Source organism: Myxocyprinus asiaticus, chromosome 46 (genome assembly GCF_019703515.2).
Source record: "Myxocyprinus asiaticus isolate MX2 ecotype Aquarium Trade chromosome 46, UBuf_Myxa_2, whole genome shotgun sequence".
Classification (NCBI taxonomy): domain Eukaryota; kingdom Metazoa; phylum Chordata; class Actinopteri; order Cypriniformes; family Catostomidae; genus Myxocyprinus; species Myxocyprinus asiaticus.
In genome coordinates this window covers 28389742-28415424 of record NC_059389.1, presented here as the reverse complement: position 1 = coordinate 28415424, position 25683 = coordinate 28389742, and the positions used below count along the sequence as shown (strand labels likewise).

General features: G+C 40.9%; 1 protein-coding gene across 1 annotated transcript; it reads right to left on the bottom strand.

Annotated features, from left to right (window-relative positions):
- Window positions 1-361: 361 nt before the first annotated feature.
- LOC127436279 (sal-like protein 1) lies at window positions 362-19877 on the bottom strand. The gene is made up of 3 exons (XM_051690340.1): window positions 19820-19877; window positions 14803-18032; window positions 362-4537 (listed from the first exon to the last, which is right to left on the bottom strand). The coding sequence occupies exons 1-3, from the start codon at window positions 19875-19877 to the stop codon at window positions 4184-4186; spliced, it is 3642 nt and encodes a 1213-aa protein (XP_051546300.1). The 3' UTR covers window positions 362-4183.
- Window positions 19878-25683: the final 5806 nt, after the last annotated feature.

Here is a 25683-nt window from a genome sequence, read left to right as displayed (position 1 = left end):
TAATCTACACTCCAGTCGATCAATGAATGTCTCCTGAAGCAAATTGATATGTTTGTGTAAAAAATAAATTGGTAATTAAAACGTTCACTTTTAAAAAGTGTTTCCTGCCAGCAGCTGATGTGAAGCATGATGTAAGCGTATCAGCGAGTTCACATGAGAATTCGGAAGCGGCGCTTATTTACAACAGAAGAACGAATGTCACGCGAGAGTTCGGCCATTTCAAACCACATCAGAGCGGTTTTCTTACATAAACCTATCAATTCACTTCAGAAGACATTCATTGATCGAGTTGCATGGATTACTTTTATGCTGCCTAAATATGACTTTTGGAATGTCAAAGCACTGGCACCCCTTTACTTCAATTATAAGGACCTGACAGAGCTCTATCTTCCTCTGAAAATCTTCATTTGTGTTTTGCTGAAGAAAGACTGTCATACACATCTGGGATGGCATCAGAGTAAGTGATTAATGAGAATTTTTGGGTGAACTATTCCTTTAATTAATTTTGGTCTTTGTTTAGAGATTTTTGAAAACCCCTAAAACATGTCTCTAGAATTACAGCATGTTGGCTGTGTCAAGCCAACATTATTAATACTAATTCACACACTTGTCTCGGCTAGGTAACATAGGTACATGACTAGGTAACAAGGTTCACAACAGTACATTTTCATTTCACTATAATGTAAAGTTATACATATAACCAATGTTCACAGAAGGAGGGAAACAAGGTTCAACACACCGAAGACACCTCTATTCACACCTGAAAAGAAATTGATGCATGGCAATGGCGGGTATTCCCGCCTACCCGGCAGGTATATAAATACCTTAGCCTGCATCATTCCCATCAATCAAATAGGCTCTGCACTGTAGCAACTGCAAAGTCATCCTGTGAGGTGTTGTACCTTGTTTCCCTCCTTCTGGGAACAATAGTTATATGCATAACTTTACGTTCCTATTCAGACGGTTCACTCGGTACAACACATTGACTATGGGACATATATTCATGCCTTGTGAAGCCAGAAAAACACCAAATTGGATAATTAAGAAAAGTCTGAATGACTTACTGGGGTGAATAATTCCTACAATACAAGTCAATGCGTATAAGCACTCAGATCCCCCCCAAAAGGACAGAATAAGGCTGCCATGATGTCCAAATTACAATGTTGCAGAAAAGACTGCGGTGAAGCCCAACTGACCACCACACAAATGTCCTACACAGAAACCCCTTTTAACAGTGCCCACAAGTAGTCATGCCATGAGTTGAGTGTGCATGCACTTCCTCTGGCAATTCCACACCTCAACACAGTTCCACTGTTCTACTTTCCATCTAAGATGAGACCGAGCCCAGAGAAGTAGGCAGCGCTTCTGGACATTGTTGATGTAGGGCTTCTGCTTTGCATAGTAAAGTCTGTGGATGCAGCAGCAAGTGGTGTTGACTAACAAAGGTTTACTAATGTTATCCCAAGCCCATGTTCATGATATCCATTGCAGATGAATGACGTTTTTTAAAACAGTGATGTCTGAGGGATCAGAGATTACGTGCATTCAGAAATGTTTTTTGTCTTGCCCTTTACGCACCGAGATTTGACCAGATTCCTTGAATCTTTTAACTATATTGTGCACTGTAGAGGGTGAAATGCCAAATCTGAGAAACCACCTCGGTGTGAATACGCTATTCCCCCCTGCGTTCAGGTGACCCAGCATATGTGTCGCTCTGAGAGATAGCAGATGTTTGTCGTACCACTTCAAAAGCATGCGAGACAGCCGTAATAGACTGAGGGACCGCCTTCCCCCTTGTTTGTTTATATATCACACAACTGTTGTGTTGTCCGTTTGCATCAGAATATGTTGGCCTCTCATTATGAGAGAAAATGTTTTAGGTCTAGAAAAACTGCTAATAATTCCAGATGTGGCCGACCACACCCCGACTGGACAGAATCCAGCACTGAAAACCGAAGGCCCAGCTTGACTATCAAGATCATAGAGGCCATCCGCAGAGCAAGTGCACAAACACGCTAAAGTGCAGCTTATTCCCCAGCTCAAAAAGAGAAAGACAATTGTGACATGCAGCTTCTCTCTGTCACGAAAGATAAGCTCTGTTGCAAGTGTAGTCGAGCTCCATTCCAAGAAATGTAATTTGTTGGCAAGGAAATAGGACAAACATTTTGAGATTTATAGAAAATCACAGAGCCTGTATGTGTCTAGCCAAGGCATTCATGTGTGACAGTCATCTATGTATGGTAGAATACTCACACCCTGACAACGCAGTGGCATTAAAGTTTATGAACGTGGTGTGACAAAGACAGGTCGAATGGAAGGACATGAAATTTGTATAGTTTTACCTCGAAAGCAAACCTCTGTGACCTTGGTGAACTGCTATATGAAAGAAAGCATATGTCAGATTGATTGACATGAACCAATTGTGATGGCGAGTGTAATACCTGATGAGGTGTGAGCATTTTGAACTTGTACACTTGCAAGTTTGTTCAACATTCTTAGGTCCACAATAGGATGCAATCCTCTGTCTTTGGGACAAGGAAATATCGGCTGTAAAAACCCACATTCATGCTTGATTTCTGGACAGGGCTAATTGCCTGCTTGCTGAGGAGAGGAGTAATTTACTCCTTTAGAACTGCCTCACCACTACCCTATGTGGCATGGCATCCTTCAGTGACTACGCTCTTTTCTTCATGTCCTCAAAACGAGCCTAGAAGGCCTTCTACATGTCACTAAAAAGGCTGGACACGGAAAATGGGGCACTCAGAAAGCGTTATGATCACCTTCAGGCAAAGTCACAAGTGTCAAGCAGAGGTGCCACTGTGTCATAACCATGCTGGCCATAGCGCTTCCCAACGACACCACCGAACATCTCACTGTATAGAGAAAGTGGTCGGCTGTAGCCCAAGTTTCGCAGAGTGTGTCCTCACAGTTCTTCCCGCAGACTTGTCAAGCTCACATAAATGCATCACCTGATAGGTCTGCAACAAGGTCACAGAGCTATGTCATTGAGCAGTGTACACTTTGGACAGCTGCTTGTACAAAAAACTGTATGGACCAGAGGGAAGAGTAGGTGCACCCACAATGCCACTATTTTGGGCAGGGGCTAAGTGCACAGCAAGAGAATGCTCCATAGGCAGCGGCGAGACTAACCCTGCTTCTGTTGCACAGTCAAAATCCACATATTTATTGAATCCCGGGACCAACGGCGGAGGGGACATTGGCTTGTTTCAGCTTGAAGTAAGCTCTGCTTCGAAGTCAGAGAATAAGAGGAGTCGGAAACTGGGGAAAGATAATACCACCCCCCCCCCAAACCATGTCTTTTTACTGTTGGAGGGGGAACAGGCCACTCCACAGACAGGGCATCTGCTGCTCAATGTTACAGTGACAGAAAAGGGTCCACTATGCTGGCCAGACTGGTGACATTCTCCTAATATGCAGCCCCGCGTTCATACGAGTCAAACTCCATGTAATCATTACAATACCCCTCTCCCACACCAGTTTACATCACGTCAAACTCAGTTAGTGTGCCAGCCCTGTAAGCCCAGCTCGTCATGGAATCCGGTGCATCCATATCAGACAGATTGTAGTCTGCAAAAGCCTAAAGGTGGGGGTCATGCCTATTTATGACTTCACTGAGCGGAATCACACGCCTTTCGAAAGCGGAGCAATGAAGCAGGCAACGATGTGCACATTCATGGGGCTGTGTCAGAGCCGACCTGGTGTGCTATGCCGAGACACACTGGGCAAGCCTTGTGAGTATCTCTTTCGAAGATTACAAACCCACATGCCATAGGACAGGGGTGAAATGTAGGCATTTTAGTGCTTGGTTTTGGGCTGCTCATTTAAAACTAACAACTATGAGCGTGAGGTGTTCTCGCAGTGCAGTGAAAAGCTAAAGAACAATGGGAATGTAGTTGGTGACTGTATTTATATGCCTGCCAGATGGGCGGGACTACCTGGCATCACTGTGCACCAATTGCCTTTCAGGCATGAATAGAGGTGTCTTCAGTGTATCTCTGCAAGAGTACAATATCCCATAGTCAATGTGTTGTACCAAGTGAAACGACTAAATGGGAACCCAATATACTACCCTCAAACAAAAATACTTATCAAATCACATACCTATGGAATTGCATAATATTAGAATGTATATGGGATTGCATCCCAAAAAGAACAATGAAATTCAATCTGTCACTGCTGTTTTGTTGTCCTCAACCAATTGCTTGAAGAGAAAATTTGTTCCATCTTCACTAAAACTCTGAAGCCAAGGTAATTTCCTGTTAAGTTGCAATTTTTCTAAGCTTTCCAGGTGCCCTGCAGAAATCGACAAGTGAGGTATGCCACAATGTTTAATTAATGGTATTTCATTTGTTCTAATAGCCAAACCACTAGTGAGAGAGGCATACTGACTCCAGAGGCCTTTGGAGTCCCCATTATTCACTCTGCCCACAACATCTTTCATGGTAGTGCCATCAACAGAAAGCCTGCGACCTCGTCTGGCTGGAGAACTGCTCCACATGTGGGTTCCCATATGAACCTAGGTGGAAATACAGGATGGAAGAATGCAGATAGATGGTCATAAGGCAATAATCCAAGACAATATCCATAAACAATGTAACAGATTCAAAACAAAGCAATAAAATATCAAAGGACAATCACCAAACTGCTGAAAAGACTAACTTTTGCTGTTGGGGTGATTGTGATTTTTCCAAGTAAGTCATGTTCTTAGATCAACATCCTGTAACAATATTTTTATCAGTCAATAAGATTTTAGGGATAGGTTTGGATTAGGGTTGAGGTTAGGGTTAAGGTTAGGACTATTTGTTCTACACAAATATTGTTCCATGATCATGTCTTACTTGACAAAATTACGATGACCCTATGCTGGTTTGATGCTGGTCTAGCTGGTGGACCAGTATAGCCATGTTGCTTACCAGTAAATCTAAGCTGGTGAAGCTGGTTGACCAAAATGTTCATGCTGGTTAAGCTACTTAAGACTGGTGGAGACACCAGCACCCCAGCATCCAAGTCAAGTCAAGTCAAGTGGTTTTTATTGTCATTTCAACCATATACAGCTAGTACAGTACACAGTGAAACGAAACAACATTCCTCCAGGACCATGGTGCTACATAAAACAACATGAAACAATATAAAACAAACACAGAACTACATGAAACTACACAGAACTAAAAGACCTACACATTTCTACATAAAGTGCATGTGCAAACATGTGCAAACAGTACAAGACGGTACAATAATTGCTGAAACAGGACAATAGGCACAGTAACAGACATTGCAGCACCGACCAGTGCACAGTTCTAGTGTGAAAGTGTCCGATAAAACAGGTAGTGCAAAAACATAACAATATAATAGAAAATGCTGTGAATGTAAACATAACATACTATGACATAGTATTCAGCAGATAAGCCTATCCTATATATGGACATAGCAGTTATTAGGGTAGCAGCCAGGTAGAAGTGACAAGAAATTATGTACAATATTTTATGAATACAGTGGCAGCAAAAAAAATCTGGGTAGATAATACAGAAATGTGCAAAATTGCAAAGGGAGTCGGATGGTGTTCAGTTGAGTGTGTGTGTGTGTGTGTGTGTGTGTGTGTGTGTGTATGTGTGTTCTCAGTCCAGTCTCTGAGTATTGAGGAGTCTGATGGCTTAGGGGAAGAAACTGGTACACAGTCTGGCCGTGAGGGCCCGAATGCTTCGGCACCAGGAGGGTGAAGAGTTTGTGTGAGTGGTGCGTGGGGTCATCCACAATGCTGGTGGCTTTGTGGATGCAGCGTGTGGTGTAAATATCTATGATGGAGGGAAGAGAGACCCCGATGATCTTCTCAGCTGTCCTCACTATCCTCTGCAGGGTCTTGCGATCCAACAAAATGGTGCAATTTCCAAACCAGGCAGTGATGCAGCTGCTCAGGATGCTCTTGATAGTCCCTCTGTAGAATGTGGTGGGGGGGGGGGGGATGAGCTTTTCTCAGCCTTTGCAGAAAGTAGAGACGCTGCTGGGCTTTCTTGGTTATGGAGCTGGTGTTGAGGAACCAGGTGAGGTTCTCCGCCAGGTGAACACCAAGGAATTTGGTGCTCTTGACGATCTCCACAGAGGAGCCATCGATGTTCAGTGGAGAGTGGTCTCTCCGTGCTCTCCTGAAGTCAAAAACCATATCTTTTGTTTTGTCCACGTCCAGAGACAGGTTGTTGGCTATGCACCAGTCCGTTAGCCACTACACCTCCTCTCTGTATGCTGACTCATCATTCTTGCTGATGAGACCCACCACGGTCATCGGCGAACTTTATGATGTGATTCGAGCTGTGCATTGCTGCACAGTCATAAGGTAGCAGAGTGAACAGCGTTGGACTGAGCACACAGCCCTGGGGGGCACCAGTGCTCAATGTGGTGGTGGTGGAGATGCTGCTCCTGATCCGGACTGATTGAGGTCTCCCAGTCAGGAAGTCCAGGATCCAGTTGCAGAGGGAGGTATTCAGGCCCAGCAGGTTCAGCTTTCCAATCAGGTGCTGAGGAATGATTGTGTTGATCCTGAACTGAAGTCTTGGTTTTGATGTGCCTCATGACGAGCCTCTCGAAGCACTTCATAAGGATGGGTGTGAATGCAATGGGACGGTAGTCGTTGAGGCAGGACACTGAAGACTTCTTCGGCATGGGGACGATGGTGCTGGCCTTAAAGCATGTTGGAACTACGGTGCTGCTCAGAGAGATGTTGAAGATGTCAGTAAGAACATACGTCAGCTGGTCTGCACATCCTCTGTGCACACTGCCAGGAATGTTGTCTGGTCTAGTAGCCTTCCGTGGGTTGACTCTGCGTAGAGTTTTCCTCACATCAGCCGTGGTAAGACATAGAACCTGGTCATTGGGAAGAGGGGTGGTCTTCCACGCTGCCACGTCATTCTGCGCCTCAAACCGAGCATAGAAGTTGTTCAGCGCATCTGGAAGGGAGGCATCACTGTCACAGGCAGGTGATGTTGTCCTGTAATTGGTGATGGCCTGGATGCCCTGCCACATGCGCCGCGTGTCGCCGCTGTCCTGGAAGTGGCTGTGGATTCTCTGGCCGTGTGAGCGCTTTGCCTCTCTAATGGCCCGGGACAGTTTGGACCTTGTCGTTTTAGGGCCACCTTGTCACCTGCTCTGAAGGCGGAGTCTCGAGTCCTCAGCAGTGCACGCACCTCCGCAGTCATCAACGGCTTCTGGGTGGAGCGTGAGCTGATGGTCTTGGAAAGAGTGACGTCATTGATGCACTTGCTGATGTAGCTGGTCACTGATGCGGTGTATTCCTCCAAGTTGGTGGATTCGCCATCGGTGGCAGCCTCCCTGAACATGTGCCAGTCAGTGGGCTCAAAACAGTCCTGAAGATCAAAAATGACTCCTGCTGGCCAGGTTTTCACCTGCTTCAGAACCGGTTTGGAGCATCTGATGAGCGGTCTGTATGCTGGGATTAACATAACAGAGATGTGATCTGAGTAGCCGAGGTGGGGGCGGGGCTCCACACGGTACATGCTGGGGATGTTTTTGTAAAAAAGATCCAGTGTGTTCGCCCCATCGTTGCAAAGTCCACATGCTGATGGAATTTAGGGAGCACTGACTTGAGATTTTCATGGTTGAAATCTCCGGCGACAAGAAACAGTCCGTCAGGGTGTGCGTTCTGCAGTTCGCTAATAGCCCCATACAGTTCACAGAGCGCCTACTTAGCATTAGCACTGGGGAGAATGTACACTCCAATTATGAGGACAGTTGTGAATTCCTGTGGTAAATAAAATGGTCTGCATCTAACAGTCACAAACTCCACCAGCGATGAGCGATGAGCACCGAGTTCTTGCACCATTCCGTGTTGATGTAAACACTCAAGCTACCACCATGAGCCTTACCACACAGAGCTGCATTTCTGTCAGCACGAAATGAGGCAAGCCTGTCTAGCTGATCTGGAACTCTGTCGCTGAGCCATGTTTCCATGAAAACAAAGATACAGCAGTCTCTAAACTAACACCGCGTAGTCTGCTGGAGTCGGATGTAGTCCAATTTATTGTCCAGGGAGCCGATATTTGAGAGCAGGATAGATGGGAGAGCTGGTCTGCTAGGGTTTGTTTTTAGCCTAGCATGGACCCTCGCCCTCGTGCCACGCTTCTGCTTCCTCGCACACCGCTTACGACGTCCCCTCCCCCAGCCACCGGCATCAGGCGATGCCGAGGACTGGAGGCTTGGTCCCCGCAACAAGTCGAGATTGCGTAGCTTCTCCAGCATATCATCGTGCAGCTTGGTTCTTGCATGTTTCTTATATTTTAGCAGTGTCTGGCGATGGTAGACACAAACACCGGTTGCTCCGATGCCCATGTGCCATAAAAATCAGGCAAAGAAACAAAAATAGCACCATCTTGGATCCGAAGCGGCTGCTGTGTGCTACTGCCGCGCCGCCATCAGTTGATCATATCCCATGCATGTGACCAGTATCTAAATCACAACAGTGACCAGCTCTGCTGTTCTTCCCAGCAGGATAGTGTGGTGACTGAACACTAGGGCTGGGTGATTTGCAAAAAATATTTTCTTTACTTTCGATGTCCACGGCACGCATTTACGGTGCACTGACCTCTGCGCCACATTACCACAAGCGTTACAGGTGCTAAAAAGACATACCAAGCTGAGAGTCAGCAGGTTTTGAATAAAAAAAAAAATTTCCGCCAGTTTCTGAAGACTTTTGTTTCTTATTTCTGAAGAATAAGGATGCAATGATACATAAAAAGTTTTGTTTATATTGATTAAACATTCTCCATCTGCTCAGGAACCCTCAGGACATGATGACGAAGATGAATACTAATTTCAATTTATATCCGACTAAGCATTCAAAAGATACATTACTTACATTCAAATGATGGAGAGCCAATATGACTAATATCAAACATAGCAGAAAGGAAGAATAGACCAGACTTTATGTATTTTGCAAGTACTCAATGGTTTACAAGTTGCCCTGAGCTGGTCTTGAACTGGTAACTTTCGATCTCCACAGCACACAGGTACGGCACACTGACTGCTGCGCAACATTTCCACAAGCCTTGCAGGTGCTAAAGAGATATACCAAGCTGGCAGTCAGAAGGTTTTGTATATTTAATAAAAAAAAAAATAAAAAAAAATAAAACATTTAGAAATTTCTCTCCGCCATAGTTGAAATCCATATGACCCAAGGAATCCAAAGACACCAAGCTCATGATTTTAGAACACGGTTCAAGTTACGGTCAAAAATAGCCATTTTTCATATTTCTTGACCCATAGGTGGCGCTGTCAGCAAACTGTGCATGTACCCTCAGATCATGTTCCTTATGAAGCATATCAGGTTTCCTATCCATAGGACAAAGGGTTGTTCAGATACAGCCTCACTTCCTGTTTTACATTAACGTTTTTAATTTTGCAATGCTGTTACTTTAAAACAAAGGTAAAAAAAAAAAAAATTCTGTACTATAAGTTATGTGTGGCTCAATCTGGTGATTATTTTGAGCCATTGCTTGGGCAAATCGGACTAAGTTTGAAGGACGTGAAAAATGTAAACTGTAAACATCATAATTCAAGATGGCAGCCTTTGTAATGGGCAGAGTTTTAACCCTCAGGTGTGAATCACATCAATATTCATGATCATTCACGCCTCCTCGCATATGGCCTTTCTAACACTAAAAGTGTCTTACAAAAGTTAAATGACTATATTGTTTTGTACGAATGAGTGATCAGGATGGTTTGCACATTATTTAGTAGCAAAAACTCTAGGCTCCAGTTCTCAAAATCTTGTGAACAAATGTTTAGTATGTGTTATATGGCCTTATTTCAGTGACTTCAAATTTTTGTTTTTTCAAAAACCATGCATAAATGTTATTTTCTCAAAAATACAAACATGTACATACATATTGCTCGCATATTATTGTAGCCCAGTTTGTGCTGAATACAGTGTTATAAGACTTTAGCCATTAATATGTTTTTAAGCAACTGAAAAAAGCACAAATGTCAAGGTATGTCAAAATTCTCCAGGGCCCAAAAACACCCTCAGACAGGGATAATGTATGGGCTTTATTTGAATCATCAGGAGGAGTGTAATCAGACCACAAAAAAAACAACAAAAAAAACAAACAAAAATAAAAAATAAAAAAATATATATATATATATATATATATATATATATATATATATATATATATATATATATATAGAATTGTGTCTCTAGGGCAAACTGTTCAAAAGATATGTGCAAAAGAAAAGCGCATTTTTGAACTGGTGGTTCAAAAATGCACAAAATATTATAGACTTTGTCATAGAGGTCCCAAATTTGCTATGGGGACTATTCATGCCCATGCCAGTGTGCCAAATTTCCTAATTTTCCTGCAAATGGTTTTATGGGCTGCCATAAACTCCCAGCCAGAAGAATAATAAGAAAACCAACAGATACAATAGGTGCCACAGCACCTTTGCTGCTTGGCCTCTAACAATTAAATATAAATAAACCATTACTTCTAGAAAGTTTAACATATTACAGTATCATATTAGGTTGTTCGGCCTCATACATTCAGATATAAGACAAAGGCAGGCCTACATACAGTCGTAAAGCCTGACTGAGTCCTACATACAGTCATAAAGCCTAACTACAACAATCGCGCCAAAATCAAACAGAGGGAGTCCTAAACAGACTACAAATCCCATGAAGCCTTTCTCACTTTACACCTATATATGAAATTCTGAAGGATCGAACTCTCAACTCCTATTGGATGAGACGCACAACAAAACGCGCCCTCAACCATGACGTCATCGGGAGTAGAAAAACCTCTGAGATCTTTCTGGGCATTGCTTCCAGCAACATTTACATGCTGTGTCTAGATGCAGCTCATTGCTGCTCTCAGGTGAAGCCTCGTTGCGCAAGGAAGTAACGTACGACTTGAAACTGTGGCCATACAATCTCCATCTCGCTGGATGAGTTGAGATTTCTCCATGTTCCACCGAACACGCTAACGGATCCGAAGGAGACCGCCGAGCAATCCGCGTCTTCACCCGTTTGCCTGCAGAAGTGAAAAAAATGTATCTTCCCTCTTCAACCGAGTTGACATTTCTTCGCCAACCCGCCGAGAATCAGCAGCCATACTGCCCACCGACAGAGTGAGGAAACAGCCTCCCTTCATCACCCAAGCTTCGAGGAACCGTGTCGGAGTCAAACGACGGATGAACACACATTCTACACATTCTCATGCGATTCAAGTAAGAGGTTTATGTCTGGTCAGAGATAGATTATTATAGTGTGTTATTCTCGTGTATCAAGGTTATTGCTTGTACAGTTTACGGACTGCCGAGTCCGCTCATTGCTGCTAATAATACTCAAGGTATTATTGTAACGTACTGTTAATCATGTTGTAGTCCAACCATGTTGGACTGTTGTGTATTTCTGCCATCGCGGGTGAGACCGGCACACTGAGTTTATCCATTAAAGAACCAAAGACCACGGGACGGTTTACGAGCCGTTCACCACGTCTCTGAGTGATAAACTAACAGTTGCCTTTTTCCCCCATGATCGTGAAACCAGCTTCGGTAACATCACTCTGTTCTCTCTCTCTCGAACTAACCGCACACACATGCGACCCCTCACAAACATACCCGCACACACATTTGGCTAGTAGATAACTTGGCGATAAAGCTCAACTTTGTCCCTAAGATATTGTACAAGCGGAGACACACGCTAAACAGGCAGACGCCATTAACCAGCTTCTCTCCGCCCACATTCGCGGCTATATTCTCTGGCCGGAAACCTCACGTGACGTACTCTCGAGAGCCACATCCGCCATTTTGTGCGCGTCACTCCTTACACACACACCCATTCACACGCACACAGAAAATACCTTCCTCTCATGTATTATAGGCTTATTTTGTTCCAATATCTAATCGTGTTACTGTTTAGTTTTTAGTTGGAAGTCGGAAGTTTATTGACTGCATTGTATTGATTGGCATCAATAAACTTGGTTACACTTTAAAGAGAAGTGTTTTGGTTTGTTTTGCATACACCTGTATAAGACTGTGACAAAAATTATCTGCATAACTTCCGGGAAAGTCAAAGATCTCTGCGAGAACCAGCGTCATAAATCTCTCACACAGAGGAGCATCTCCACCTGAGAAAACACACTCCACTGATTGGGGACCATAAAACGCAAATCACACTCACATCTGCTCTCTCTCTCTCTCTCACCACAGGTCACTTTAAGGACACTAAAAACTAAGTTATAACTTATCCTGTTCTGTAATGTAAAAGGTTTTCTGATCATACATGTTTGATATCATTCAAGAGGTCTCAGTGCAACTGGTAAAATGGTCTCATTCCCTTTCAGCAAAGTCAAATCACAAGTAAGATTTAAGAACTTAATAAAATACAGTATTCTATCCGGGGCATGCCACTCCCAAGTCTCACACAGAGACCAGATGCTGTATGCAGATTAGGTGCATTCTTTGTAAACATCAAACAACCTACTCAGTCAAAGGTTGACTTACAACTCCCTAAATTGTAAACCAAATCCTAAATAACATCAAACACACACATTTGAAATAACAATGGAATCGTTTGGTACTTAAGGAAGGATGGCAGAGAAGCTCTGGGAATCTGTAAGCCAGATCTCCCATGCTTCGTCGTTTGCATGTAGATTTTTTCTCTACCAGGTATTTCTTATTATTGATAAATGTTTGAAGGAATCTGTAAGCAGATCTCCCATGCTGTACCACTGCATACAGTTTATATTTATCAAAGACTCTCTGTAGCCAGAAGATCCACACTAAATATTGTGTGTAGTTTTTTTCTCTACCAGGTAATTACAATTTGTCTTTCTTATGTTTGGTAAATGTTTGAATGGAATGCAACTTTAATTATATTATTATGCTTGGTTCACCAGTAGCTTTGAGTTTGATTTATTATTTTAATTGGATTGTTTGAATGTATTACTATTACCTGGTAAATAAATTGTTATTATGACTCATTCTGAAGGATTGTTTTCTAGTATATTTCTTATTAACTACAAATCTACTCTAGTCAGAGTTGGCTTAATTAAGCTACTTCAGAAGTAACCCATTAGTTAAGTATGTAAAAGGCTAAACGGTAATCCGAGAATCTATAATAGAACTTAGCCAAGTAGAATTAAACAGGAATACTAAGGGTAGGACCGAGAATCTGTATCAAACAGAACTTAATTGACTGGGGCTAAACGGTAAACCGAGAATCTATAATAGAACTTAGCCAAGTAGAATTAAACGGGAATACTAAGGGTAGGACTGAGAATCTGTTAAACAGAACTTAATTGACTGGGGCTAAACGGTAAACCGAGAATCTATAATAGAACTTAGCCAAGTAGAATTAAACGGGAATATTAAGAGTAGGACCGAGAATCTGTAAAACAGAACTTAATTGACTGGGGTGATATCGGTAAACCGAGAATCTATAATAGAACTTAGCCAAATAAGACTAAACGTATAAAGCCGAGAACCTATAAGGACTTAGTCTAAAACTTACTAATATCTGAAACTGATGAATTTGTAGTTAAAGGATCTGTGTCTGGCCAGCACAGGACCCAAATAAAATTGAAATAACAAATGCAGTCTAGAAGAGAGAATTACTAAAATTCAGAGCATAGATACATCAACGAAGTTTTTCATAATTGGAGTCAGATGAAATAAAGAAAAGAATTAATGATAAGATTAATAAAACATGGAACTCAAAACAAATAATAAAAGTATTATTTAATGTCGCGCACAATAAGACACACAGGAGACCTTCAGCCATGCCATTGGATACTGTCCTTGGACCAGTGGGTGACTTCCACCTTAAACCTGTGTCAAGGGCTGGCAGGTGATGTCAGTGCTCGGATTCAAGCCTTTGATTTCCTTTTGAATGTCGATGTTCTTCAGATGCTGACTTCCTAAGAGAACAATCCTATACTGAGACTGCTATACTGTCTGGTTATTAGTCCCTGATTCCAGGGTGGTGCCCCAGTGATATTAATCCTTATTAATATTCTACTGAATTTGATAATTGATGGTTATCTGTGATTATTATTGATTTAAAGGATTAAAAAGCTCAAACTGATTCTAATCAATGTTCTATTGATTTTAATAATTAATAATTATCTTTGATAATTAGGTCTTATATCATTTGCAGCATTCTCATATATGACACTATTCTTGCAAACAGTTTTCAGATGACTGAAACAGAAAAGAAAGATTGATAACTCTTTACATACGCATGTTCCACGAGACAGGCTCGCTACATGCCTCTGAACAAACAGTGCATCAGACAAGGCATTGACGGCTTTTCTTTTTTTATGTTCTTAAAAATATAATAAAGTGAGTTTCTTGAAGCGCATGTCTTTGTGTCTAACAGCATTTCTTGTCGACATCTTACAGGTCACCCACCATTGTTGTGGGTAGATGAGCAAAATTACCTGCACATGAAATACCCATTTTTGGATGAGGAGTTTGCGAATAAGGAGGTGGATTCAGCCTCGTCCCATTTGGAGGGTGAAAATTTCACACCCTGGTCTACTGTTTAATATATTTGGTGACTTCCCAGATCCGCCATTTCCCGATATTGTCGATTATCATCTGTCAATGAGTGTCACAATCGGCATTTGGATATTTGTAACATATCATCAATATCCGATTACATCGTCCTATCGCCCAGCCCTGCTGAACACCTTTAACAGATTAAGGAACAGGAACACAAAGAGCATTTATCTAAAAAAAAGTGTCTGATACTTTTACTACTTTTGATGGGTGTACCTTCAAATTTCCTTTTGTGGTAAATGCACGTCCACATATGTTGCAGGCGAAGGGTTTCTCACCGGTGTGGGTTCTCTCGTGAATTCGCAATGCACTTGAAGAAGAGAAAGTCTTCCCACAAGTGTGGCAGAAGTGCTGTTTAGCTGTTCGTCGAAGTGGTGCTGCTGTTAATTTTGAAGTAGAGAGAGTGAGTATTGTAGAAGCTGAAGCACTATCTATACCTGCTGCAGAATCTTTAGAATCTTTTTCAATGATCCTATTGTGTCTGATTCGTTTTGAGGTAATGATTGGCTCAGTGGTGGGTAGAAACTGAATTGGTGGAAAAATCCGGATCTGATTTGCAGGCTCAAACAACTGTGAAGGTAAGTCTTGCATCTGGTGGGTGAGCATGTGCTGTTTAAGGTTACCTTTGGTTGAGAACCCTCGGTTGCATGCAGTGCAGACAAACGGGCGCTCTTTGGTGTGACTTCGATAGTGAATGTCCAAAGCACTTTGACAAGCAAACGTCTTGTTGCAGATATCACAAATATTGTTTTTCAGGGATCCTCGCTCACAGAAAGGTAAAATCATGGTCATGCTGTCTTTTGGGACATCTTCAGATGTTCCATCTAGTAGTTTGAACTCTGTAAGATTTGGCGGTGAAAGACTTGAGCCATTTGGTTCAGCAGATATCATGTTTCTGTTAGTTTTAGTGTATCCATGTATTTTAAAAACAGAGCCATTGGGAGAGGAGGGTTCCCAAGAGGATGGAGTCTCAGTGAGGATTGAAATTTTTCTGCTTTGACCACCAAGGTTCCCATTTAGTGAAGATGATGTATAGGTTAAGTAGTCTCTATCCATTGATCCATTCTCCATAGTTTTCAACCTGTTGTCTGACAGGTCATCCACATGTGAGATAGTCATCTGACTCTCTGATCCAGTTGCTTTGGCAAAGTCAGAAGAAGCAGGAGAAGATGATAAACTGTCTGGTAATGAGTCTGAGCACTTAGAATCCGATACAGCTTCCATAAATGCTATGTTTTCATTAGAGAAGCTACCCACTTCCATGTTCCTCTCTTCTACAGAGTCAGGGTCCTGGTCCATGGGCACCGAGCAGGTGTTCTCATGCAGTGGGATATTAGGGATGTGACCACCCATGTGCATGTGGATATGCTGCTGTAGTACCATTGTATTCGTGAACTTTTCTTGGCATATTGGGCATGAATGCTGTACTCTAAGGGTTGGCATGGAACGATGAATACTGAAGTGTGTCTTGAGATTGCCTTTGCTTGAGAAGGCTCTTCCACACACTCTACATTTGAATGGCCTTTCTCCAGTATGGGTGCGGTAGTGCATTTTAAGGGCACTTTGGCAGCTAAGAACCCGGTGGCAGATGATACACTCATTGGGGTCGGAGGACTTCTTATCTATGTTCTCCACCAACTGCTCCAGCTTCAAAGTCTCTGAGGCTCCTGTAGGATCTGGAAGACCTCCCAAAAGAAATCTGGTTTCAAGCTGCTTCAATTTTAGCTGACTTTGTAAGCTTGAATTGACAGTGGTATCAGAATCAACATGGTCTCTTGAACTTTTCTTTGAGGAGCTTACAAAGGTAGCAACACTCAAGGCTTGTGTAACCTCTGGAAATTTCTCAGATGAAATTAGAGGAGGGCTACTTCTAAATACCTCTTTTTGCCCATAATTTATCTCACACTCTTTTTGCCCATTATTTCTCTCACACACTTCATTGACAACAGGACTATGAGATTTGGTTATTGATACCACATCTTCTTGTTTTTTAATGATGTGTGGAAGATTTGGCAAAGATGTTGGAAGCATAAAGCCAAGAGAGTAACCCACTAAAGGTCTGTCCTCCAGCCAGGTAGGGACAGGCTTTTCAAGAGGTAGAGACATGCCATATGGAATTCCTGTGCTGTTTGGAACATTGTCTAAGTGCTCTAGAACTGGATGAGGATTCTTTTGTTTGTTAGGATACTTCTCCTTGTGAAGCTGGAAGTGGACTTTGAGATTTCCACGTGTGGAAAATCGATTTCTGCATATGTTGCATTTATAAGGTCGCTCTCCAGTATGAGACCGCAAGTGTGTCTGCAAAGCGCTATTGCTTCCAAATACTTTTGCACAGAACTTGCATTTGTGCTTAAATATACAATCTTCAGATGACTTTTTGTGTTCCAATAAAGTCACATTGAGTGGTTTTCCTTTCCTCTGCTGGGCTAATGCAGTCAAAGCATTCAAGTCCTCAACAATTGCCCCGATACTAGGCAAGGAGTTTGCATATTCATTAATGTCATTCTGTTTATGGTTATCTCCTTTTTTATCAGTCATTTGTGAGTTTCCTTTATCACTCCTTGAGCCATCTTGGTTGGTCTGTGAAATAATATGTTTAGACACTTTAGCATAGCTAATATTAGCAGACTTGCTTACTAGTTTTTCTGCTAGCCCAGCGGATGCTGCGAGCTGTTCAGAAAGGTGAAAGCTGAGTTTTATCAGTGAACCGGTTTGAGAGATTCCTGATAGACCGTCACAAGTGTTTGTGGCTACAGGTGTGTCAGAATTTTGAGCTGTTAATAGGATTATCTGGTGTCGAACTTCTTCAGTTAGTTTTAGTTGCTGCACCTGCTGTTGCTGCAAAGCTAACAGCTGCTTGATCAGACCAGAGGCATCCATTTTGCTGTTGCTAGTGTTCTTGCAGTTAGCCTTTGAACACAAACTAGCTTCCTGTGAGAACTGAGCAACAGCGACCTTGGTGTTTTCTAGGTTCTCAATGAAGACATTGCTCTTAGTGACTGATAATTTACCCAACTCAATTAAGGAAATCTCTTGAGGTAGGACAGGTGTGTATGCTGAGCTAAAGCCATCAGCATCATCATTTCCATTATCATGATGTGAATGGGACTTCGTGGCAATGTCGTAACAGCTGTTTTCATATACGTTTATAGATCCATCAGTTCCTTCTGATGTTCCATCATTAGAAAAGTCACAAAGTTCCTCTGTATTGTTATCACTTGCTGCACCATTCACTTGCTCCTCAGAATTGAAGATTGAAAAACTTGAAGTGTGATTGGAAGGTAAAGAGTCTGGGCTTTCATTATCACATACTATTAGAACTAACTGATCTTTTGAACAGCCTTTCTGGTGTTGATGGAGGTCTGTTATATCGCAAAATTCAGCACAGCATTGTTCACAAATATGGACGTCACATGTTGGGGTGGGGAAGTTTTCCATAGGATGATCTAAATTTCAAGAAGAAAAAGAAGTAATTAAAAACAGATACATTTAAAGAGGCTATTAGAAGGTACATCAATGTGAACTTAGTAAATGTGAAGCTCAGCTAAAAAGATGTATCAGCCATCTCAAAAGAGGCAATACATTACATTTTCAGGGGGAAAAAAAGGCTTATTTTGTTTACATAGTTGCCAAATAGGAATCAATTGCAAATAATAATTTATGAAAATCTGCTACAAATGTTCATAACAGCTTGGAGTCTTGCAAGCATCATACTCATCTCAACAAAAACCAGATTCATGTCACACTGTTTTTAGTATATTTGAAACTTGTTATATCTCCATAATACACTCTGATTATTAATTCCATTGCCATAATTAGACCAGTGTTCAGGACTAACTAACTAAAAGTAGCAATGCTGCTAACTTTACTAAATTTTTCAGTAGCATAAAAACATATCAGATGTTTTCAAAATAGTGAAGTTTTTCCCGTTACAAGCTACTTTTACGCTGTTTTTTCACATTGTATTGCTAATGCAGCTTTACAGTTAAGCAAGCTGTTATTGTGTGGCTTTTGTAGAAAAATATTTAATTAATCACTGCTATTTATCACTATGTTTTTGAGAATTTTGTGTTTAGTGTCAAATGATCTTCTTAAAGCAGTCACCCTAATCAAGATTAATTTATTAAAAAACCCTCCATGGTCCTTCCATGTCAAATCAACCAAATTTCAGAAACTTCCCCAGGAGACATTTTTTATTTTGTCAATACTTTTTCTGAATAAAGATAAACATAAATTATGATGAAAGCCAAAACATGCCATTGATTTATATTTACTGAGTAATCCATTATTTTTTAAAAATTGCAATATTTGCCAATTTGGAGCAAAACTACAGGTTAAAAAAAAACAAGAAACACAGAAATAAGGGGCTATTTATTTTATAAATTATTTTATTTAAATAAGGGGCTGTTGTTTTAACAGAATTTGTAATTCAGGCTTTTTTTTTTTTTTTTTTTTGGGGACAAGAAAAACTAGCTTCATACCTTGTGATCCACATTTGGTTTTCAACCACTGAAAATGTATAACATTTACAATTTTCACATGAAGCCACACTGAGAGCCCAATACAGTATTTCTGGGATATAACCATATAGGTCCTAAAATATGATGATGCCCGAAGGAAAGTTTGTTCTGAACTTTGTTCTGAACATTTTGATCTTTAATACTTTAGCAGTTATAAGCATTCCAACTTTAGACGAAATGTTTTACAACATACGAAAGAGAAAGGCATAAGCGGCCATCCCCGTGTACACTATCAGAAAAAAAAGGTACTAAATTGTACATTTTAAGATACAATGGTCGTCACTGGGGTCGTATCCTTGTTTTGGGTAAATATTCGTACCCGTAAGGACACAAAAAGGTACTGTGCAGGTACATAATATGGTCCTAAGGGTAATGTACCCAAAACGAGTTTTTAACTAAAGATAACAATGCAAACTATATTACGTTTGTTTTTCTCATATTGTGAAAACTTTTGGGGGTAGACCGTAACAATACAATTGTACTGAACATAGTTCTTGAAGCTATAATAACGTATTTTAAACTGACTGACAACTATAGGCTTCTTAGTGTTTTGAGAATCATAGAGCTAAAACTGTCAGAGCTATCGTTGGTTAAACAAAAAGTGTCCATCACCATATTTTTTCAAACCGTAGGGAAAATCCACATGTCAGTGTTATATGCGTGTACGCTCAAACTCCATCATTACAACCACAGAAAGTGATGCGAGAACTCACCGATGAGATGCGCGTCCACGTGAACATACTGTGGCTTTGCCTGTTTCCTACGGGACATACTGGAACAAAACAAGATATGTTTGTTTGTTTATCTTCCTGAAGGATCCTCAAAATGTACCAGAGTCCAAAAGAAACGCACCCTTCATTCTGGCTGACCCAAACTTTTGCTTATTTGTCATAACTGAGAAATAAGAAGCTATGTGAAGTTATGATAAGTAGGCTAGTACACAGTGATGTGTTCAAGGCGTCAGGTAAAAAGAAAAAAAGAAAAAAGTATTAAACACGTAATAAACGAAAGCCGTTCATACTTCACAGCAGTGGCGATCAAAATATCCACATCTGATACATTCCCAAACCTCGCGGCTCATACATGACATCTCCAGCACGCCGAAACCATAAGTAAATTCACTGACAGCATTGAGACAGTTCGGCTCCACCCATTGACATTTCTATTGGTCATCATGTTTCATAGTTCCGCCCATCAGTATTCCTATTGGTCAGCATGTTTCAGAGAGGAGGAGAATGAGCCTATAAAAAAAGTGTATGAATCAGCGGCTGGAAATGCGAAGAAAGATTTATGTTTCATTTAAAGCAAAGGCCAAATGATGTTAACACTTATAATAACTCATAATAACTTTTATTTGTAAGTCATATGAACACATTTTATATTTTGCTTAAATGTCCAAAGTTCATGAGCGTTCAAATATAATCTAACATGAAAATAAATCAAAGTATATTGGCAGTTCTAACTATTTGAAAGTGCATTAAATAATGATCTGCTAAACATTATGTAATGTTTGTTAATAACATACTAATGAAAGTTATTAAATTCATTATATAATGTTATCTACAACTTTTAGTCAAAAATTTAAACTGTTTATTGTTAGGCAATGTAGTATAAGATGATATGCTGCTGCAGAAAAGTATTTATTTTTATTTTTTTACATATATAGTTTTTCTATACAATATAATAAATATTATATACAGAGCTTAAAGCTCAATAATTCTCATCAATGCTTTCTTTCTATTGGCATGAGTGGAGAGCTAAATGGTGTTTTATTGAAAGAAAAAATAGAAAATAGAGTCAGAAAATAGAAAAAGAAATGAGAAATTACATTAGTTATAATTGAGTGCAGCACAGTAGATATAAATGCATTATGTACAGCTGCTTAAAATTATTTTTAGTTTAGTGTGACATTGGTTGGCAACACAAACACAGAGCGTTCATTATATTAATCCCACTTTTGATTAGTTCATTCACCTCTAAAACCACACACACGCACACACACACACACGCACACACACACACACACACACACACACACACACACACACACACACACAGCATCTAATATAAATAGTACAAATCATTATAATCAAATGCTTTAATAGACAATGACACAGACAGTGAGCCTAATGCATTTTTTGGCATTTTTGTCTGTTTTAAAGCATAATTTTATGAAGCGACACCGTGATGTAAACAAGTTATTTTTTCCTGTGGCTTGTGAGCGTGTTGTGTTGCTGTTAACAATGCTGTGTTGACCTTAGCTGCTTACCTTATACATGAGGAATCTGCAATTCTCTTTGATGCTGGTGTACATGATTATTACTGTCCACCTGATCTTTTGATTCATAGTGCTTCCATGAGGCACACAAATACATAAATACATGTGTCATTTTCGTTATGTGTGATAGAGTGTGTGTGTTTTTGCAGGGGCACATCAGGTGCTGTGCACTACACTCAAATGAGTCATGTTTTACAGATGCAATTATTATCTTAGGCCTTAGCAACAGACATGATATGGACAATGACACCTTCACTTCCTAAAAACACAACCACTGCATGCAAGCACTGACTGACATCAATACTTTCACACTATATATAGTATAATTATATCCTCTCTGGAATGCTCTGAAATATTGTTTTCTTCAAAAATTGGAAATGTTTTCTTTGAAAAATATTTCTCAGACTTTGGTTGTAATTATTAATTTGTGGTGACCATTTACATTTGTATGTTTTTACATATTTGTGTAATAATTCATTTATTATTAGTGTATGAAGCAAGTAATGCCATAACAACCACTCTTTAGCAGTCACATAGCAACACCCTAAAAACACCCAGAATATCCTAGCAATGCCATAGCAACCACCCAGATCACACTAGCAACCACTTAGCAATGCCCTAACACCCACTTAGAACACCTTTGCAACCAAATAGCAACACCTTAAAAAGCACCCAGAACACCCTTGCAATGTTCTAGCAACCATCCAGAATACCCCATAGCAACCATTTAGCAATGCCACATCAACTACTTAGAACACCTTAGCAACCAAATAGCAACACCCAAAAAAATACTCAAACACCCTGGCATTGCACCATCTGAAGTTGTCACACTTACCGACTGTTTTGTGGAGATCCTGCACTCTTCAGTTGAAGGTATGACACACTTGCCTATTCAGAATGGTGGAGGGGTGACGGACATGTCCCGTGTCCCTGTCACATGGAGCTCGCCAAAATAACAACAGAAGTACAGCATAAATATTACAAATTGTAATAGAGAGATTTAGGATGTGATTTGTGAAGTAACTTTACTTTGTGAATATGTGTGATTGTGTATTTATCCCCTCAAGACTTGCAGTAGAACACGTACACTGATGAGCCAAAACATTATGACCACTCACAGGTGAAGCAAATAACACTGATCATCTCTTAACAAGGCCACATGTCAAGGTCTGGGTAGATTAGATGGTAAGCGAACAATCAGTTCTCGTAGTCAACGTGTTGAATGCAGGAGAAATGGGCAGGATTAAAGACCTGAGTGACTTTGACAAGGGCCAAATTGTTATGGCCAGACGACTGGGTCAGAGCATCTCTGAAACTGCAAGGCTTGTGGGGTGCTCCCGGTCAGCAGTGATGAGTACCAATCGACAGTGGTCTGAGGAGGGACAAAACACAAACCGGCGACAGGGTGTTGAGTGCCCAAGGCTCATCGTTGGGCGAGGGCAACAAGGCTATCCAGTCTGGTCTGAACCGACAAAAGGTCTACTGTGGCACAAGACACAGCAAATTTTGATGATGGTTATGGGAGGAATGTATCACAACACACAGTGAATCGCACCCTGATGCGTATGGGGCTGCGTAGCCACAGACTGGTCAGTGATTACTGACCACCGTTGAAAGCACCTACAATGGGCACACGAGTGTCAGAACTGGACCTTGGAGCAGTGGAAGAAGGTCGTCTAGTCCGATGAGTCCTGTATTCTTTTACATCACGTGGACAGCTGTGTACATATGCGCCGTTTATCTGGGGAAGTGATGGCACCAGGATGCACTATGGGAAGATGACAAGCTGGTGGAGGGAGTGTGATGCTCTGGGCAATGTTCTGCTGGGAAACCCTGGGTCCGGCCATTCATGTGGACGTCAATTTGACACATGCCACCTACCTAAACATCGTTGCAGACCAGGTACACCATGGTAGTGGCTTCTTTCAGTAGGATAATGCGCCTTACTGAAGAGTTCAAGGTGTTGACCTGGGCCCGGTTGCATAAAACACCTTAAGTTTTTCTCTTAAGCATAACACTTAAAGCATGATATCCCCTTACCTAAGGGATTGACTTGAGGGTGTTGCATTTAATCCCTTAAATTCTTCTCTTAGGTAAGGAAAACCGTTAAGGTATTTACTACAGTGAGCCAGGTTTTACCTTAATAAAATTCTAATGTCACCATGGACACGACATGTCCCGACCAACTTTCAGAAGATTGGAAATGTCCCGACCAACATTTGAGCAATTTTACCACATAGAAAATACTTTAACTTTATACTGTGTTTTATTTTCATTTTAATGACTATTAAAGTTTCTCTGTATCATTCAGGTGTAAATTATTGTCTGACCTCTTCTGAAGCACCGCATAAACAGGGTTGTCACATGGCACCTCTTACTTTTCTCATCAATTTTCAGGATGCACCAATCACAGTCATTTGTGGTTACTGCATAAATATTTTTAAAAAACTCATTAATTGTTCCTATAAGATCGCCCTCCAGCTAGTAAGAAATTTCCCATAATGTGTGACGATCAAATCTATAGCCTATTCCTGTAATAGTTTTTCATCGCTAAGATTTTCCCTAGCGCAAAATTGCCTTAAGTAACACTTAAGGGTTATTTTCTGCAACACCCTTCAGTTTAAGGGAAACTTTAGGGTGATCTTAAGGGAAAATTACACTTAAGGTGCTTTATGCAACCAAATTCCCCAGATCTCAATCCCAACAATTCTGATCCACGGCGGCTCCACCTCGCAACATACAGGACTGGAAGAATCTGGTGCTAATGTCTTGGTGCCAGATACCACAGGACACTTTCAGGGATCTTGTAGAGTCCATGCCTCGGCGAGTCGCTGGTCTTTTGCGGCACGCAGAGGACCAACAGAATATTAGGCAGGTGGTCATAATGTTTTGGCTCATCAGTGTATGTCCACATGCAGCTTTCAGTAAGTTAAGGATTTTTTGATAAAAAAATAAAATAAAATAGACTGTTCTCTCTCCGCCTTCTAATTTTATTACATAGTTTAGTGTAAGAGAAAGCCAGAACAATGCTTGGTGACAGAATCACTATGAATTACATGAATATGAATTTGTGATGATATGCGGCTGGGCAGAGATTATGTAAATTAAGGTTACTCCTGAAAATTGCTGGGAAAATCGGTTTGTGTGACCCTACAAACTCCCAGAACACCCTAGCAACCACCCATAAATGCTGTAACAACACTGTAAAAACACCCAGAACACCCTAGCAATTCCTAAAAAACAACAACAATCAGAACACCGTAGCAACCTAATAGCAACACCCTGAAAAACACACCCTAGCAATGCCCTCGTACCCACCTACAACACCCTAGCAACACTCTTCCAATCGCTTAACAATGCCCTGACACCCACTTAGAACACCTTACCAACCACATAGCAGCCCACTAAAAACACCTGGAACACTCTAGCAATGCCCTAGCAACCACCCAGAACACCTTAGCAACACCCTAACAACCACCCAGAACACCCTATCAATGCCCTAGCAACCAGCCAGAAGAACCTAGCAACCACCTAGCAATGCCCTAAGAACCACTCAGAACACCTTAGCAACCACATAGCAACATCCTAAAACACCAAGAACACCTTAGCAATGCACTAGCAACCATTCAGAAGACCCTAGCATTGTTCCATTTTTGAGTTATGACCAGTAAAGGAAATGTAAAAATGTACTTTATTTATCTATGATTATGTGCTTTTTCCTATTTTCAGTTTTATGTTTGTGCAAACCACTCTATCTAAAGGAGTTTTAACTCTAAAATGATGCCTGTCAGTGTTGTTTTGTTCCCTCTGTGAAGCATTTTTTCTTAACATCCTCTGTAGATTGAGCTACTCAGACAGTCGTCTCCTCGATTTCTTCACAAAACATCAGATGAAAGATGAAATCACCACATATGATAATTTCCACTGTGTTAAAAGACAAGATTAGAATACATTCATTCTTCTCCACTCTTTTTGTAGGTTAAAGGTGAAGGGTATAATTTCTGCACCACTAGCTTCACCAAACAAAATAGCAAAAATAATTAAATAAACTGTGGTCCACTTTGCAGTTTATTTTGGCCAAGAACTGCCTTCCTAGAGAAGAAGAGACCATCTAAATGGCATGCAAAGCGACCAACCACAGTTCGTTTGTCGATTTTCTTCTAGACGTTTTTTTACTACTCCAAACTATTAACCAACAGACAACCTTCCAAGTTTAATCAAGGGTAAACATTGTATGGAAATTTTTTATGAATGTCCTTGAAGATAAATGAAACTCATCTGGCAAGTTTGCTCTGTTCA